This window comes from Centruroides vittatus, unplaced genomic scaffold (assembly GCF_030686945.1).
Source record: "Centruroides vittatus isolate TY-2023 unplaced genomic scaffold, ASM3068694v2 contig_458, whole genome shotgun sequence".
In the NCBI taxonomy this organism is placed as follows: Eukaryota; Metazoa; Arthropoda; class Arachnida; order Scorpiones; family Buthidae; genus Centruroides; species Centruroides vittatus.
In genome coordinates, this window is record NW_027122254.1 from 807,454 (window position 1) to 823,570 (window position 16,117).

The window sequence follows — 16,117 nt, forward strand, 5'->3', positions numbered from 1 at the left end:
TTTGGAATTAAGTACACTCAAATCTGTTTTTGTGCGGTCTTTTTTTGTGCGATTTGTTTTGTGCAATTTTTTGTGCGGTATACCAATTTGATTGAAATTCATATACCGCACAAAGAAAAAATCGCACAAAAAAAGACCGCACAAAAACAGGTTTGAGTGTATAAGATTATTTATTAGTGTTACAGAAAAGAGATTATTTTCAAAAAGAAATTAAGTTGTTGTAATAGCGCATTAACCATTTATTTCGCAATTACAAATAAATTATTGTTTACATAGCGAAATAATTCAACTCAATTGAATTATAAACGTTCAAGTTTAATTTTTCATTTATATACAAAATAACAATAAGTAATATTTTATTTACTCGATGTACAACAATACATTTCAATTTAGCGTAAACAAGACAAATTCGCTCGTATTAATTGAATGTCTTCTAACATTTCGTCGTCTTTGGAATCTTTGTTTTCACGCAAAAGAAAGTTTAAACCGGACGAAGCTTTACGGAAACTGTTTTGCGTAACTGGAACACTAAAAATAATAATTGCCAACTGATATAATTGAGGATAAATATATTTATTTTCTTCCCAAAATTCTAAAACGTTCTTTTTTCTGTTCATTCTTTCAATTCCATCGAAAGCCACTATGATATTTTCGATAACGGGTTTGAATGCCCCATTCCTCGATCTGTCGTCTTTCTCTTTATTTTTCAAAAATACTTCCAAATCGTCGTCGTCTTCGATGGCAATATCCGTGACGGAATTATCTTTAATTTTTTCTTCTTTGCTGCTATTAAAATAATCGCGAACGGACCAAATTTCTTTTAAGTGAAATTTGGCGGTTACTTTCTGTTGGCTGTTCAATAAAATTTGGAAACGTGGATCCAGATACATGGCCGCTAGCATACTTTTGTCTTCCATCAAGATCTTCTCGTGAGCATTTAATTGTTTTATTAACAAAAATGCGAAATCGTTGTCGTACCTTTCTAATTTGATTTTCGTTTCTATCCACAGGCCAAAGAAATCGGTAATGATTAATTGTTCCGACTGCAAAGTCATCGCTACGTTTCTGAGAAGACCCAACGTTTCCAGAATGGTTTGCAAAGTCTTCCACTTCTCACCGGGATGGAAGTAAAGTAAATCGCTGGCAGCTAACGCATTACACAAACTTTGACAATCTGACAGCGAATCCAACATTCTGTACGTGCTGTACCAATTAGAATAACAGTCTAAATTAGGTTGCTTTATATTGTTCTCTTCAAAGCTTGCGTTCAACGACGAAATCCGAAGTCGTCGAACCAGTTCTCTGCACTCGCTGAAGAATTCTTCCATCTCAGGATTATTGATGGCATCCTCTATAGACGAGTGAAATTCCTGTATTACACATTTCACTCCAACTAAACGGCTTGTATAACATTCGTCGCTTAAACTGATTTGGAAATTCTCGTATTCTCTATTGTGTTCGTCTTGTTCGCCGGTTAACATGCTCGCTCCATTATCGGTTATAATTGTATATATCTGATGAGGAGAAATATAATATCGTTCTAAAATTTGGTACACTGTATTTTTCAAATAATTCGGATGTCTATCTTTCAACTCTTTTACCGAGAGGGTGTGTAGGTGTATCTTTCCCTGATCTACAAATTGCACGTTTACTCCTAACACCGATCGGTTCGATTTAGTGGCAATGTCTAACTTAAGTGATATTACCTTCTTATGAATTTTGTCGATCAAATGAACCTTTATTTTCGATGCCATGTCTGGTATCATTTGGCGTATACTATCCAAAGTAATGGAAAAATTATCGCCTATGGCTTCGATAAGGGGATTTATTATTTTTCTGAATCCCGAATATTCTAGTAATTCGAAGGAGCAACCATTTACTGTTATCAGTTCCACACAAGCATCGATAAGAGTTTTTCTTTCTAATTTTACGTACAAGTAATTTGAGTTTGTAGTCGATTTTGTCGTCTCTTGTGATTTCGATTCGATTAAGTTCGGTTCGTTACGTTCGTTGAGTTTCCTTTTTTTCATCTGCTGAATTTCTTCGAATTCCTTCAAGTGATATCGCTTTAAATGCCTTTCCAGATTAGACGCGTGATCACCCGTCATAGAAAAATCGCATATTTTACATTTATTTTTATTTTCTGCACGATGGTATTCGTAATATTTTCGGCAAGGATTTTCTTTGATGCGGCCCATTCTACATACAAAAACAAATTAAAAATTAATATTTATATATAACAATTACAGTAAAACTTGCATAAACCGGAACTGCACGGTAGGTTTGGCAGGTTTTATTGTATTTCAAACTAATAATTAAATTGGATTATTTGTATAAGGTAACGCAACACGTGGGCGATCTGCCGAGGAAGATGATTCTCGAGAGGACTTTCTAAAGGAAGCTGGTCTCTATTTAGGTATCACTAATGTGAAGAAAACCCGGAAAAAATCTCTCTAAATAATATTTATGAGTAATCGCTTAATTTCTATTCTATTTTTTTGTGAAAATTAAAAATTTACCTCTCCATTTATTGCAGCAAACTGAACTCGTTAAGACAATTTATATCTAGGAGAATTCAAGGAAAACTGGTTTTAGAAAATCCCTTTAATTTCAGAAAAATTAGAAGTTTTTTCCTTTAGTGTTGATTGCTGATTTCTTTTGTAATTAAATAATACGTACTGTACAATTGGTGTTAAAATTAGGATACTCCTTAATAGAAATAAAAATAAAATACATATACTCCTTATAATTCTTGGCCTGTGCCGCCATAATACTAACCAAATATCAAAAGGGGTTTTAAAAGGCTGAGTTTGATATTTGGTTAGTATTTAATAAAAAATGGCGGCACTTCCGGTTTGCCGGAATACGATGTTAAGACTCAAATGATTGGCAGAATATAAATTACACGCAATAGATAAAACTCTGATACTGATTGGATACGTGTGACATGTTTCAATTTTCATTCCCTTATATAGATACAGGGATGATCTGTACTATTAGTGCAGTATCTGGTAATAAAATTTTGGATATTAATAATTCTCAGCTAAATATCATCATAGTAAATCTATGGTTACCATATTGTAGAACCCCAAAATGAGTCTTATCATACGTACACAATCTCAAACCCGTTCTTGAAGTTTTCATAGATGGAAAATAATTTATTTATTTTTTTATTCTTTAATTACTATTTTTTATAGGTTTATATTATATTATAATGAATAATATTTTATTTTTTCTACTTATACAAATACACAACGCAATACAAAAATACATACACGCAACAGACAGAAATACACAACAACACAACACAAGGAAAAACACACGCCATAAATTACTGTTAAATTTTTCTTGAAATTTTTACTCCCCTGGCCCCCTATTCCAGTTTGTCAAGTTGCGGTAACCCCTCCCCTTTTCGGACGTCTAACAAAAGGCAACCCCTTTTAAAACTTTTATCAGTTTGTAAATGATTGATATCATAGATAGAAACGAAACATGCAAGAAATTTTGAAATAAATACGAGCAATTATTTATTGTGACATCGTCACAATGCTAAGCTGCAATTTTTAATCATATTTTAAATTTATTTAATTTGAAATATATGTTCTCAACCTCGAATTAGTAGTGGCTTGCACCTGTACAGTACTGTACATCATACTTTTCCTTTAACAATGGAATCGTGTCGGTCACCTATCTAACACCTTTCAGAAGAAAATTTTTGAATTGAAATAACATAACTTCCGGTTTTCATCGGACATTCGTATATAGTTAATCGGGGTCTCCTGTCCCGAAGCTTTCCATATCTGGTTTCGTTTTTCATCTATCTAACTCCGTTCTCGAGATTAAGGAAAGTCGGACGGACGACAGTAATAATTTATAGGTCTACAATTTTTTCAAATTGCATCCCAATGAAATAAAACGAACGTCCACTGAAGCTCAACCCCTAGTTCGACTTGTCGTAACCCTCCTCTGTCTCTTCCAGTGTGGACATCATTTAAGGACAGCTCCCCATACAACGAAAAAAAAAACACACAAACCTAAACGCACATACACACAACATATACGCACATGCATGCGATAAGCTTATTTAACACTTCGCTGTTACCAATGGGAAAATCTCCCATTTTTACTACTTCGGAGTGAGAATAAAACGTGTAGTTACTGCGAACGATAATTTTAACCCCCAAATTGAGAGTATGACCGCATAAATGAGGACGAATGACAACCCTAGGCATATCTATTGCCTAATATTATTCTAAACGTTTAAGGCAAAATATTTAACTTTTATAAAGAAAATTATAGACATAATTATTTAACACTAGTATTATAAAATAATAATTATTGTAATTTATATTTTAACATTGGGCGAGTGAACTTCCCATCTCTCCAGAATCAAGTAAAAAATTCCACAAAGTGTAATGGTAAAAATGATCGATGTACTGTACGTAACGTTACACCCTCGACCATGAAACGCTTTATCTGTATTTTCGTATTGCTACAACAATGTATTCTATAATCTACTTGTGAATAAACCCCCAAAAATTAAATAAAAATTTACGATGTACAGAAAAGCTGTGTAAACCGGGCTAGCACGGTACCGAATATTTATTCCGGTTTGGCAAGTTTCCGTATTGAACAGATTTTACTGTAATTATTTGTCTCTAAGCTTTGCCCCTTTCCCTGGAAAATTTTTTACGAACCCCCACGTTATCGTGTCGAATGTATGTATTAACAAAGCAGAGGTGTTTATGAAATACAGCACCACCATTAATTAATTAACTAATAGGCCTGCTACTTATGAATTATATATAAGGTGGAAATTTTATTGAATTCGTGTTAAAAATTTTCCGTTTAACTCAGCTTCTTCCAAGATTAAATCCCGAGTGCTCCACTGCATCTACAGGGCTGCGAGAGAAAAATTTTCATCTCTCCTCCCTCTCCGACGACCCTACTCATCTATCTAAATTCACTAAGTGCAGATTTTATTCTCTTAACCGTGCTCATGCTAAGAGGATAAAAAAAAGCATTGAAACAAATCACTAAAAGCTATAGGCTTATTTGTTATTGTCGATAGTCTTTGTCAACATTTAAGGAATTTTAACTTACGTCAGAAGGTGCAAAGATTATTTTGCTTACAATATTAAACTAGCTACACGTTCCCTGCGGCGATCAGTTACTTATAAATTCAAATTAACTTTAAATTCTAAACCAGTTTTTCTATATTTTCAACAGTTTTTTTTACTTTAATTTATAAAATCGAAATGGAGTTGCAATGTTATTTGCTCGTGACAGAATTTAATTTTGAACCGAGACTCGCAGTATTGAATGTAATTGGAGGATACAAGTACCGTACACTTATTAAACCTTGGTAATACAGACATACTTCGTCTCTCGAGACACTGGTAAGCGATACTGGTAAGATAATGCTCCAAATGCTAAATTTGAGAGGTTATTACGTAGGATTAGTGCTTCGTAACTCTTACAATCCCTCAAGAGCCGATCAATGCATAAATTTAATAGTATTAGCTGCAATAAGTAGCGACCGGATAAAGAAAGTGATCGGCTCCTATCCGCTAATAAAATAGATATCAAGTGTTAAATAGTGTCTAATATAAGCGTAACACAATTTATAAATAAAAAAAAAGCAAAAACTAGTGGCAAAATTAATTATTATACAAGTTTTACGCGGTGTTAATTTTTAGGAAAGAGTAATTAGTGGGAAAGTTACAGAGGAGGCGGTAACGACAACGTAATAGATACATATGTATTTCTTTTTATTATAGTGGAAGTAGGTATGGTTTTCTATTGTTTATCGATAACGACTACACACGTTTTACTTGCATCTACTTCAAAAACACTATATTGTACAGTACTGTACGTACGATTTCCGCAAAGAATAATTAATTTTAAGTAAATAATAAAGGACAACGTACCTAAATGGAGAGACTTCCAACACGTCTACTCGGTACAGCGAACCGAATTTTTTTCTTTGTTCTGATTATTGTTCCGGTTTCCGCTCCGGCGGCTGCTCGAAACCAGTCTGGACCGGTTTGTAACAGCTGCGTGTTGTTATACTTGTTTCCACGAAAATAACGCGTGGCCGACTACGAACGAATAATAACACGCGGCTGTTCCAAACCGATTTTATACGTTCTTAAAATGCGCCTATATATATATCGGTTAATTGATTTTTGGACCACCACGTACACTTTCCTTATTTTTGTCTCGTTTATTTTGCTATAATTAAGAAGCTTAATTATGCTTATATTTTTTAAAATGGTATTTATAATTAGTTTCTTATTAAAGAAAATTGGATTAAATTAATAATGAATGAATTTAAGGACAAAAAAATTATTTATTTAGTTTTGTATGTAATAAATAAGACGCATTTACGTATAAACACACTGACGCACTCATTAAATTTCAGCAATAATTTTATTTACAGCTAACGTTTATGGCCGTCGTCAGGCTGAAAAAAGAAAAGAAGAAGAAAATTCTCAACTGAATATAACTCCAAATTCAATCAATTTTCAAACTGTAGAATGTTACATGACGTCATAACTTTTTACCCCCGTAGGGACTGACATAAGCAGATGCGGGACGTTCCCCCGTGTCTTTATAATTTATGGAATTATCCTTGAGACCGAACTTATAAATCTCTAATTCTCTAATGGTCTCGAGAGTTTAACGTTGAGTATTGGTCTGATGCGCTTAGCTTCCTTCATATATTTACTCAGAATTTGAACTTATATTCCGTTCAGAATTTTTTTCTTTTCTTTTCTCAGCCTGAAGACGGCCATAAAAGTTTTCTGTGAATAAAATTCTTAATGTTAAAGATTTAACCAGTGTTCTACGGTTTAACCAATTACAACGTTACTATGGCTGATATAACATTATATTATATAACGTGTAGGTGTGTAGTCGACTGGATTATCCTCAGATTAATTAATTTATCTGAAGATAATGCTTTTTTATAAGGAAAGGTGGAACAAGACGGGGATAGTTAAGGAATTTTTATTTTTTATAATTAACTCTCTAAACCTGTTTTAAACGGTCAAACCTAGTGAGGTGCAAATGTGGAAAATCTCATAGTTTTCATCTTCATCAGCTGACGATGTGCCCAGGGCTGCCGAGAGATTGTATGGGGCCGGCCCGTTGAGCAAATTTTTTTTTCTTTCTTGATTTAAACAAACGAATTATATAGACGTTTATTAATTAAAAGCAGTCTTAAACATTTCATTTTTTGTTAGTAAAAATAACATTAATTTATAGGGGTCGAAACCGGGGTTCTCCGGCTCCGAGGAAAAATCTCCACCTTCCTCTCCCCAGTGCCGTAACTAGGCAGGTGAAACAGGTGCACCCGCACAGGGCCCACTTGGAACGGGGGCCCAAAATGCATGTATTTGTTTTATTAATTTCCCAAACCTAATTAGTTAAGGGGCCTAAATGCAAATTCTTGCACAGGGCACAGGAATGGCTAGTTACGGCACTGCCTCTCCCTCTCGACACCGTCCCATCGTTACTGAAATCCTATCTTTCGTTGAATTAGAATAAGCTATAAGTATCCACAGTACAGGCATTTGGTGCCTTCATCGTTGGAATGATTCTGTTTAGTTGCTTTAATTGATGCATTCTTCATTTTCTTCTCTGTGTTTTATCTTTTCTTCTTTTTGCCTTGCTCTCCAACCTTGTCTTTTCTTAACTTTTTCTGTAATTTTGGTCATCAAACGAGAGACAAAGTAACCCCGTTTTGCCCCATACTTTCCCATCTTGCTCCAATATGCCAGAGTGAAATTTAAAACATAGAATGTGTACACCAGTGGCGATTGGCTTGGTGCGCCAATAACATTAGATAAAGTTCCGAAGGTTCAATTAGAAGTAACTGCTGATCAGGTTCATCGGAAAGACACCTTGCGACTAGTTAGATCAGTGTTTCTCAACCTCTAACGAATCGTCGCCCCCTTCAATAAAACCGTTACGTAGTATCGCTCCCTTCACTTCGAAAAAAATTTTGTTGGGCTTATTAGTTTATTTGATAATTATATACTTTGTAAAAAATTAAACATTTATTTACTCAGAATACGTATTAGATTTTAATATAATTAACAAATTATAAAACATAAGAGTTAACAAATTTAACAAATATAATAAAATCTAACACTTTTTATTGAATATAAAATGTTTAAGTATACAGAAAAATTATTATTGTTAGTGCGAACCTTGAGGCTGATGAAGTTGAGCAAATTTGTTTATCTTTGGTTCAAAATTTGTCAAAAGTAATCGCAAATCACTTTTTTGTGTTAATTGTAACCGATTTCTTTGTTTGGACGGTACAAAAAGGATTAAAAGTGGAAGAAAGGATTATAGGAATGCTATTTGTGTAATTATTGTACGATACAATGAATAAAATATCTAATTATTCTTAATATAATGTTTTACTATATCGCCCCCAGAAAATTGTTTTTCGCCCCTCAAAATATAAATTGTTACTAATCGCCCCCAACGTGGAAAAATCACCCACCTGGGGGCGATATCGCCCCTGTTGAGAAACACTGATTTAGATGGTTGATGGCTAGTAGCTACCTTCCGATGCAGAACAAACAGAGCGCAGGGTCCCGTCTCGCTTCGGGCTTTGATGCGTTGACTGACGTCCCAGACGAATTCGATGTATAGTTGATGCTGCTAATGAACTGTAGGGATAGTTGATGCTGCTAACGTCCCCGAGCGAACTTCTCCTTGACAACCAAGTCTATCGGTGACTTGACATCCTGAGAACAAATTCGAATTTCCCGCCTCGACACTGACCCTTTATAGTCGTCGACTGCGGGCCGGACGACCAAACGCGTTCAAAGTCCAACGGTCGCTTCCTCAACCTTCTTGTAATGGCGACAGTTTACAAAAAAAAAAAAAAAAAAAAAAAAAGGCGGGAATCGTGTCTCTACTCGATTCCACTCCTACAGCCAGTGTGAAGTCTTTCTTAAACTCCCTGGTGATCAATGGTACTAGTGAAAGATTTTATACAATCGCGTCAAGCAAAAAAATTCTCTATTCGTAGAAAGTATCAAAAACTTAAAATCTTGCAGTTAATGATTCAGGAACATTCAATTTAAAATTGATAGAATTTAAATTATGATATATTTAGGAACTTTAGAAACAGTGTTTCGGGGTGAAAATCTTTAAGCCTATACATTTTTCTCTCCCTCCTGTTGCAAAATCGCATTATTTGATAGATGCAAAACATATTTATAGCATTTTTTGACAATTTTATTGCGATAATTGACCGAAAACAACTCTCATAATGATGATTTTATAAATATAATGATGGAGATTGACGGAGAGAATAATCGGAATCTGTAATCCGGTTAGAAATTCTGTACGGTAGTCGCTTTATTCCAATGGAAATCATGGCGCCATCTGTCAGTCACTTTCTGAATCATAAATAATTTTTAAGGACGATTTGGTGTCTGTTGATGGTAAAGCAATAACAATCAGTAAATATAAACATTATATGAGCCGTTTTCTTTGAAAGTGGTGTAAGTCCATTTTATATTATATGGAGATATTTAAGGGTTTGTATTTGAATGGTTTGAAAAATATTGGTATATGTTAATACGTACATTTTGTTTTTTAAATATTACAATTTTAGAATTTCGCTGGATGAAAATTCTATGAGAAATAAAAAGACGTAGTCGCTTCCAAAAAATTCGCTTTCTTGTGACTTGTAATTCTTTGGTAGATCACCATTTATTCCCTTAAGATGTTCCATGTCGATGTGGTTCTCTCTTTTAAATATTAAATTGATTTAAGTTTATAATGTGATCGTTTTTAAAGTATTAGTTAAAAGAAATTTATACTTTTGATGACCTCAATTGGACTTACACCACTTTCAAAGTCAACAAAATGTGAAAATCATACATTTATGAAATATTAAATATGGGATTTCCATAGTTAACCAATTTTTTTAATGAAATTTTTGTTAGAAAACCAATTTTTTAAATGAAATTGTAAAGGTCGCTTTTAGCGTCCTGAGTCGAAAAGCCGCACGACAGGATAATTAGTCCCACCTGGAGCTGGGGCCATAAACGGCCGGAAGGATCAAAGGAGTAGCGTCTCCGCTTAAGGGTCATGTGTTGGCCACGTGCCGGCCGGCTTGGGAAAAAAAAATGTAAATAAAGCACGGACGCAAATGTAAGCTACGTCGGCGGGAAATAGGGCGGACGTCTTTGAAAGCTCTAAGAAAGGGAAGGAACTGATTGGTCGCAGGAGGTAGTAGCAGGATCCCTTAAATTGGTAGGGTGGCGAGAAAACCGGGGAGAAAGGGCGAGAGACCGGATACGTGGTGATCTCTGACACTAGGTAAGCCTTTGAGGTGTATAGAGAGAGCGTTCTCCTCTTGGAAAGTCCTCCGGAAAAAGGTTAGTGTAGAGACGGACGGCCACGCGGTTGAGCCATCTCCGGAAAAGCGACTTGAGTTCCCCGGACAGACAAGCCGACGTGCGACATCACAGCTTTGTTACATTAGCGTATGTAATGTTGCTGAACATTGTACAGACTTTGTAAATATTTGTAGTGTAAATAAACTGTATATACTACTTGTTGAGTGTGGAGGTGTAGCTTTCCTCGAACCATCTAACGGACATTCTCGAGTCGTAAAGAACAACTCGAGACGGAACATTCGTAAAGATCTCGTGACGGATAATAAGGATCTTCACTGTCGCTACGAAAGTTTTTGTTACAATATGTCAAAAAACAAAATAAAAAGGCTTTATTCCAACATTTCTTCAGGTAATGTCATTTACATTACTTTAATTACAACTTTATATTAATATGTGCCATTTTTAATTTTTATCATTGTGAGGAAGTTTTTGAAAATACTCATAATGTATTAGAGGATTATAAGGTAATAGATTCATCATATCATTGAATTTTTCGGATGTGATGGGCCTGGCATGATGATAGAAAGGTGCTAGTATTATATTTTCAAATTTTCGTGGTATTCCTCGTCTAGGGGATAAATCTACTGTTTTAAACTCCGCATTTTCATCAAATGAAGTTTTATACAGCATTGTATATGGTTTGTTTTTTAAAACCCTTATTCGACATATCTTCAGCCAATTTACCTCTTCACCAGTAGTATTTTTTCGTCTTTTTAGAATTGCATTTTCTAGTGGTTTCGTCGAAACAAAATCATCTCGTTTCATTTCATGTAAAATAAACTTTTTATGTTTTCAGCATTGTTGTGTGACGGTATAATAATCTGTAGGAATATACAGTAAATTTTTGCGGAAAGTGGACTTACACCACTTTCAAAATAATTATATTTGTAATTTCATTAACTACGTAAATTTATATTGACAAAATGATGAAAATTTTTAAAGATTTTTTTTTTTTTTTTTTTTGAAAACTGTTTATAGATAAAAGACCAGTGGCGTGCCGTGACATTTGATGATAGGGAAGCTGTGTTTCTGTAAAAAGCCGACTTCCAGAAGAAATCAGTTAATTGCGCGTCAGTGATGGCCTAGGGTCCATTCGTAAGTGCGTGGTGGCGGAAGAGAAAGACGACAAGTATCTGATAAAAACCGTTTATTTTAACATAAAATAAGCACACACTATGTGCAGTACAAAACAGTTTCCTTTAGAATAATCAGCCGTTCGAACATTCTGGGCGTCGATGTGGTTCTTCGATGGTCGATCGAAGGTGGCTTCGGGACAAGTGGCGTTGACAATTCTGTAGGGCACAGGGAGACTTCCTCTGTTGGCGTCGGGGACACGGTCTAAATCCGAAGTGGCACGGGTTACAGGTTGGCACAATAGACGAGAAACTTTTTTTCTTTTTTTTTTGCGCGTTGACACACGGCGTTATGGTTATTCGGAACGTTAACCGAGTGCCAGGTGTCCTCGATTGGTCGGAGATTACATCAATCTCCGTTCTTTCTTTCGTCCATTTTGATTGGTCGTTCTCCCTCAATCACGCTTCCCGAGTGGTTGGTCCCTGGTTATTAAACGTAACGAGACTCTTACCTGGAGCGCGAGAAAAGTCAAAATCGAAGACGAATTCGATCTTCCACCGATCATAGGACGACTTCCTTCCGCGATTTACGGTTTCTGCCTGGCAGTTTGATAAACAATGGGTGTCCGACTACAAACGACTTTTACCTGTTTTTTTAAACTAATAAATTTGTCGGGCTCGTGACGAAAGAAAATCCAATCGCGGACCACCATAAACAATCGCGAAACCTGCCGATCGACTACTGGGTAAACAGTCCGTGATTAAATTTTTTTTTTTATAATGTAAAAAAGATCTAATAAAAACTGTTGTTTTTTCATGACAAGTATAGAACAAACTTTGTTTTCATATATGAATTTTGTTTTTCATGTTACTACACATCATAATAAAAAATATCAAAGACCAAAACAGCTTTAAATTCTCAACTACCGATGCCATTACCCTATAATATAAATTTACAGTGGCGTGCCGTGACATTTGATGATAGGGAAGCTGTGTGTCTGTAAGAAGCCGACTTCCAGGGGCAGTCAATTAATTGCGCGTCAGGTTCCGTTCGTATTCGTTTGTTCGATAAGCCAGTAAAAACCGTATACTTCTTTAAATGTATTTTTAATAGATTATCTTGAATAGATTATATTGAACTTTCTTATTAGATTCAATAAATTCTCTTTGCCCTCTAAATGCCAATTCTTGCTTTGAGAAAAAACATATAACATCTATTAATTTAGATATATCTATTAATCGTAATTATCTTGTTCTAATTTTCAATATTTATTTTATATTGTCTACCAATGTTAAATTCTATTCCGCTTTGATTTCCAAATTGCTTCACTTTTACGAAAGAATCGTCATTCGTCATAAATTTTATCGTCAAAATGTCGAAATTTTTTCGTTGACGTATTTACATTTAATTTAGGCATTGGTCTTTCTCTTTTAATAATGTTTTCTTTTTCATTATACGGTCTTGGGCCTAAACTTTTTTAAAATAAATTTTTTAATTACTAGCCACGATATAAGGGCTAAAATTAAAATTATCAGAAAAACTTACTTGGTAAAACAAAATGTGTGATGAATATACATACCTAGTACAAAAAATTCTTCAATTGTATGAATATACTTTTAAAGAAACTTATAATTAAATATAACTTTGTGAAGAAACGTACATAAAAATAACAAAATATTCTTTAGTTTTTAAATCTTAAAACAATCCACTTAGTGAAATAGCTCCTACGAGTGGCTAATGAATGAAATCAGAGACGTCCTGGTAGGTGTGCGGCGCGTGCATGTACGCAGGCTGCCAAATCCCGAGGGTGCCGATACCGGTCAATGTCAAATGCCTCTTCTGTCGCATCACTAGTATATCTCAAAGGATGCCACAGGGCTGTTGTAAATTTTAAACGTTTCTCACCATAGATGTAAATATGTTAAACTTAATAGTAATTTGTTTTCTAACTACTGTAATTCGTTTTAGTACCAGGTGTACACGGAAATCAGTTCCCCACTGTACTGAGCTAGTAATTGGTTCGGTTAAGCTTTTGTTTAAGTAAAATTCTGGCTCTTTCGGCAGGGTTTTATTTATGTTCCCATTCCCTAATCTCTTAATTATTTAACTACTTCTTAGTAGAAATAAGTCGAAACCAGTTACTTTGTACCTGAATATTTGTAGTCTTGGGAAAAAGGTGGAAAGACAAATTTTTATGACAATGGATATATAAATCGTAAATTTAAGGAAAATAAATTCTAGAGCTTTTTTTTTTGTACCATTGTACGTCTCATTCATTAAATTTGGTTGTAAATGATGCTGCCAAAGTAACAGTTAATTTTTTAACACTGTACTAGAATTGTACACGTTTTTTCTCCATCCCCTTACAGATGGGACATACTATAATCGTAATATCACCGGTTTAACATTGAAATCCGTAAGTAATATAAGATGGGAGAGCAGAATAAACGCAGAATAAATATATCAAATATTTTAATGGATTTTTTTAAAACTCCTGTCAACTGTACAGAACTATCATAAAAACATGCCAGTAAACTCCTATCGGTTGGGTTAAGTTATAAATCTAGTCTACAGTGGGCGACCTTTTTTATAACATTGGCCAGAATAAATTTTACGTTTTTTTCCGCGGGCCGTAGTAGTTAATTGACGCCTTCTTGTGACTCGTAATTTTTTTAGTCTGCAAATATGAAATAAATAAATAAAAAGTTAATTACTACATTTATTTCTCTTATCGTTTTCGAAAATTACAAAGAATTGGAAAAATAACTATTAATTATTTTTCCAATTTAATAATCTATTAAAGATCTCGCGGGCCGGATAGAAACTTTTCGCGAGCCGTAGCTGGCCCGCGGGCCGGGGGTTGCCCGCCGTTGATATGGTCTGCTCATGATTCACATAATCGGGCGAGGGTGCCGAATATCTAGCAGGCGGCTAACTGCCCGGAACCGCTCCGGGATATAAAATTGGATGCTTTATGCGTGTGTTGCTTCTACCAGCTAAACCGGGTGAAGTTGGTGCTCCGTAAACCGCATGTGCCAATGCCTATATAATTTGGCTGATTGGAAACTGACCCGGTTTCGACATTCCTTCCGCCACCGAATTATTCGAATATACAATAGCAATCTTATCGTTTTTTTCACATGTAGTATAGAAATTTGTAAAAGATACATAATGCAGTTATAATAAAATATTAATTTTAATTAACCTCTTAACAGTGAGGGACGGAATAGCCGTCAAGGCGATCGAGTGGCAGTGGTGAGGGACGGAAATAGCCGTTAAAAAATTCTTATAAAATACCTGGACTATTTCGTGAAGTCGTAGAATTTTCACGAGTAGTTGGGTTCTCCAACTTTGTTTTGGAATATCCTTTAGTTCTCGAGAAATTACAATAAAAGAAAGAAAATTAAAATAAATATGAAATTTTAGACGGCCATCTATCGACATAAATCGAATTTAAATCTCCCGCCGTCATCTGATTGGTTAAAAAAATTAATATTCCTAATTGGCTCGCGTCAGAAAAAAGTAGGTGTGACTTCTGTAAATGACGCTATCGGGAGTGCACCGATGCGACCGGAAAAAGTAAACAGCCTACGTCATTAGTCTAACGGTCCTTGTCTGACCTACTTTTCGTAGAATCAACATTGGAGTAAGCTGTAGTAAAACGTAGTAGTTTATAGTAAAACGGTCTTCTCTAATATTCATAGTACTTTGTAAAGCTCGGATTTCAATTTAATAAGTATTATTTAGTTCAGAAACATTATAAATACATCATTAAGTAGGAGAATAACGAAAAACTTTATTTTTTAGTATAATACAATTTACAAAATCGAAAGTTCGTATATCGTAATATTATAAAAAACTACATCGAAACATACAAAGTCACCTAATTTACTTAAATTCAGTTCATTATACAACTGTAGATACTCTTGCCTTCCTCAGTTTCCTCAAAACAAAATTCGAAAACTTCAATTAATTCTATAAATATTTAAGCGCCATTACTATTCGAATTAACTGTAATTACAAATATAACTGAAAAATATTTTCGACATAAACCCTAGGCAATAATTATCAAAACAAAATTCTTCAAGTATAAATTTTTCTGATCGAGTAATATGTAATAATAGTTTTATCTATTACTCTTGCCATATTCAACTTTCTATGTTCACATCCATTTAGTTTCATCTAATTACACTTTAAATGTAAAAAAATCTACCAACAAATAAGTTTTCTAATAAAGATACTACTTGCTAATTAAAGTTTGTATTCTTCTTTGACGTAGTTCTACGTTTTAGCACTAAATTGGTAGACATGTCTAAATAACACGCTTATAAACACTAAATGCCATAAATGTTTCGAAATTAGAACTAGATAATTATATGCACAAATAAATTTACATGCCTTCATTTACATCCAAACAAAGATCAGTTCTCCCAAATTGTCGAAAAATAAATTATTTTCAACTTTTCTTTCTGAATTTAGAACTAATTCACAGTAAACTTTATGCCTTAAAATATCCATTGCAATCAACGCAAAATGTATGAATCCACGTAATAAAAAATTATCGCAGTGAACTTCGAAAAAACGAGAAACACAGAATTATTAAACCGCAC

The 16,117-nt window shown here is 34.4% G+C and overlaps 1 protein-coding gene across 2 annotated transcripts; it reads right to left on the bottom strand.

Annotated features, from left to right (window-relative positions):
- Nucleotides 1-294: 294 nt before the first annotated feature.
- On the bottom strand, nucleotides 295-6,039 carry LOC136977404 (transposable element Hobo transposase). Of its 2 annotated transcripts, none has more exons than XM_067272872.1 (2): nucleotides 5,931-6,039; nucleotides 295-2,199 (listed from the first exon to the last, which is right to left on the bottom strand). In XM_067272872.1, exon 2 carries the CDS (start codon nucleotides 2,196-2,198, stop codon nucleotides 390-392), a length of 1,809 nt encoding a protein of 602 aa, XP_067128973.1. In that variant the 5' UTR covers nucleotide 2,199; nucleotides 5,931-6,039; the 3' UTR covers nucleotides 295-389. The 2 variants fall into 2 exon arrangements, with proteins under 2 accessions (XP_067128973.1, XP_067128974.1); XM_067272873.1 differs by lacking the exon at nucleotides 5,931-6,039 and adding an exon at nucleotides 5,104-5,138.
- Between the last annotated feature and the right edge of the window lie 10,078 nt (nucleotides 6,040-16,117).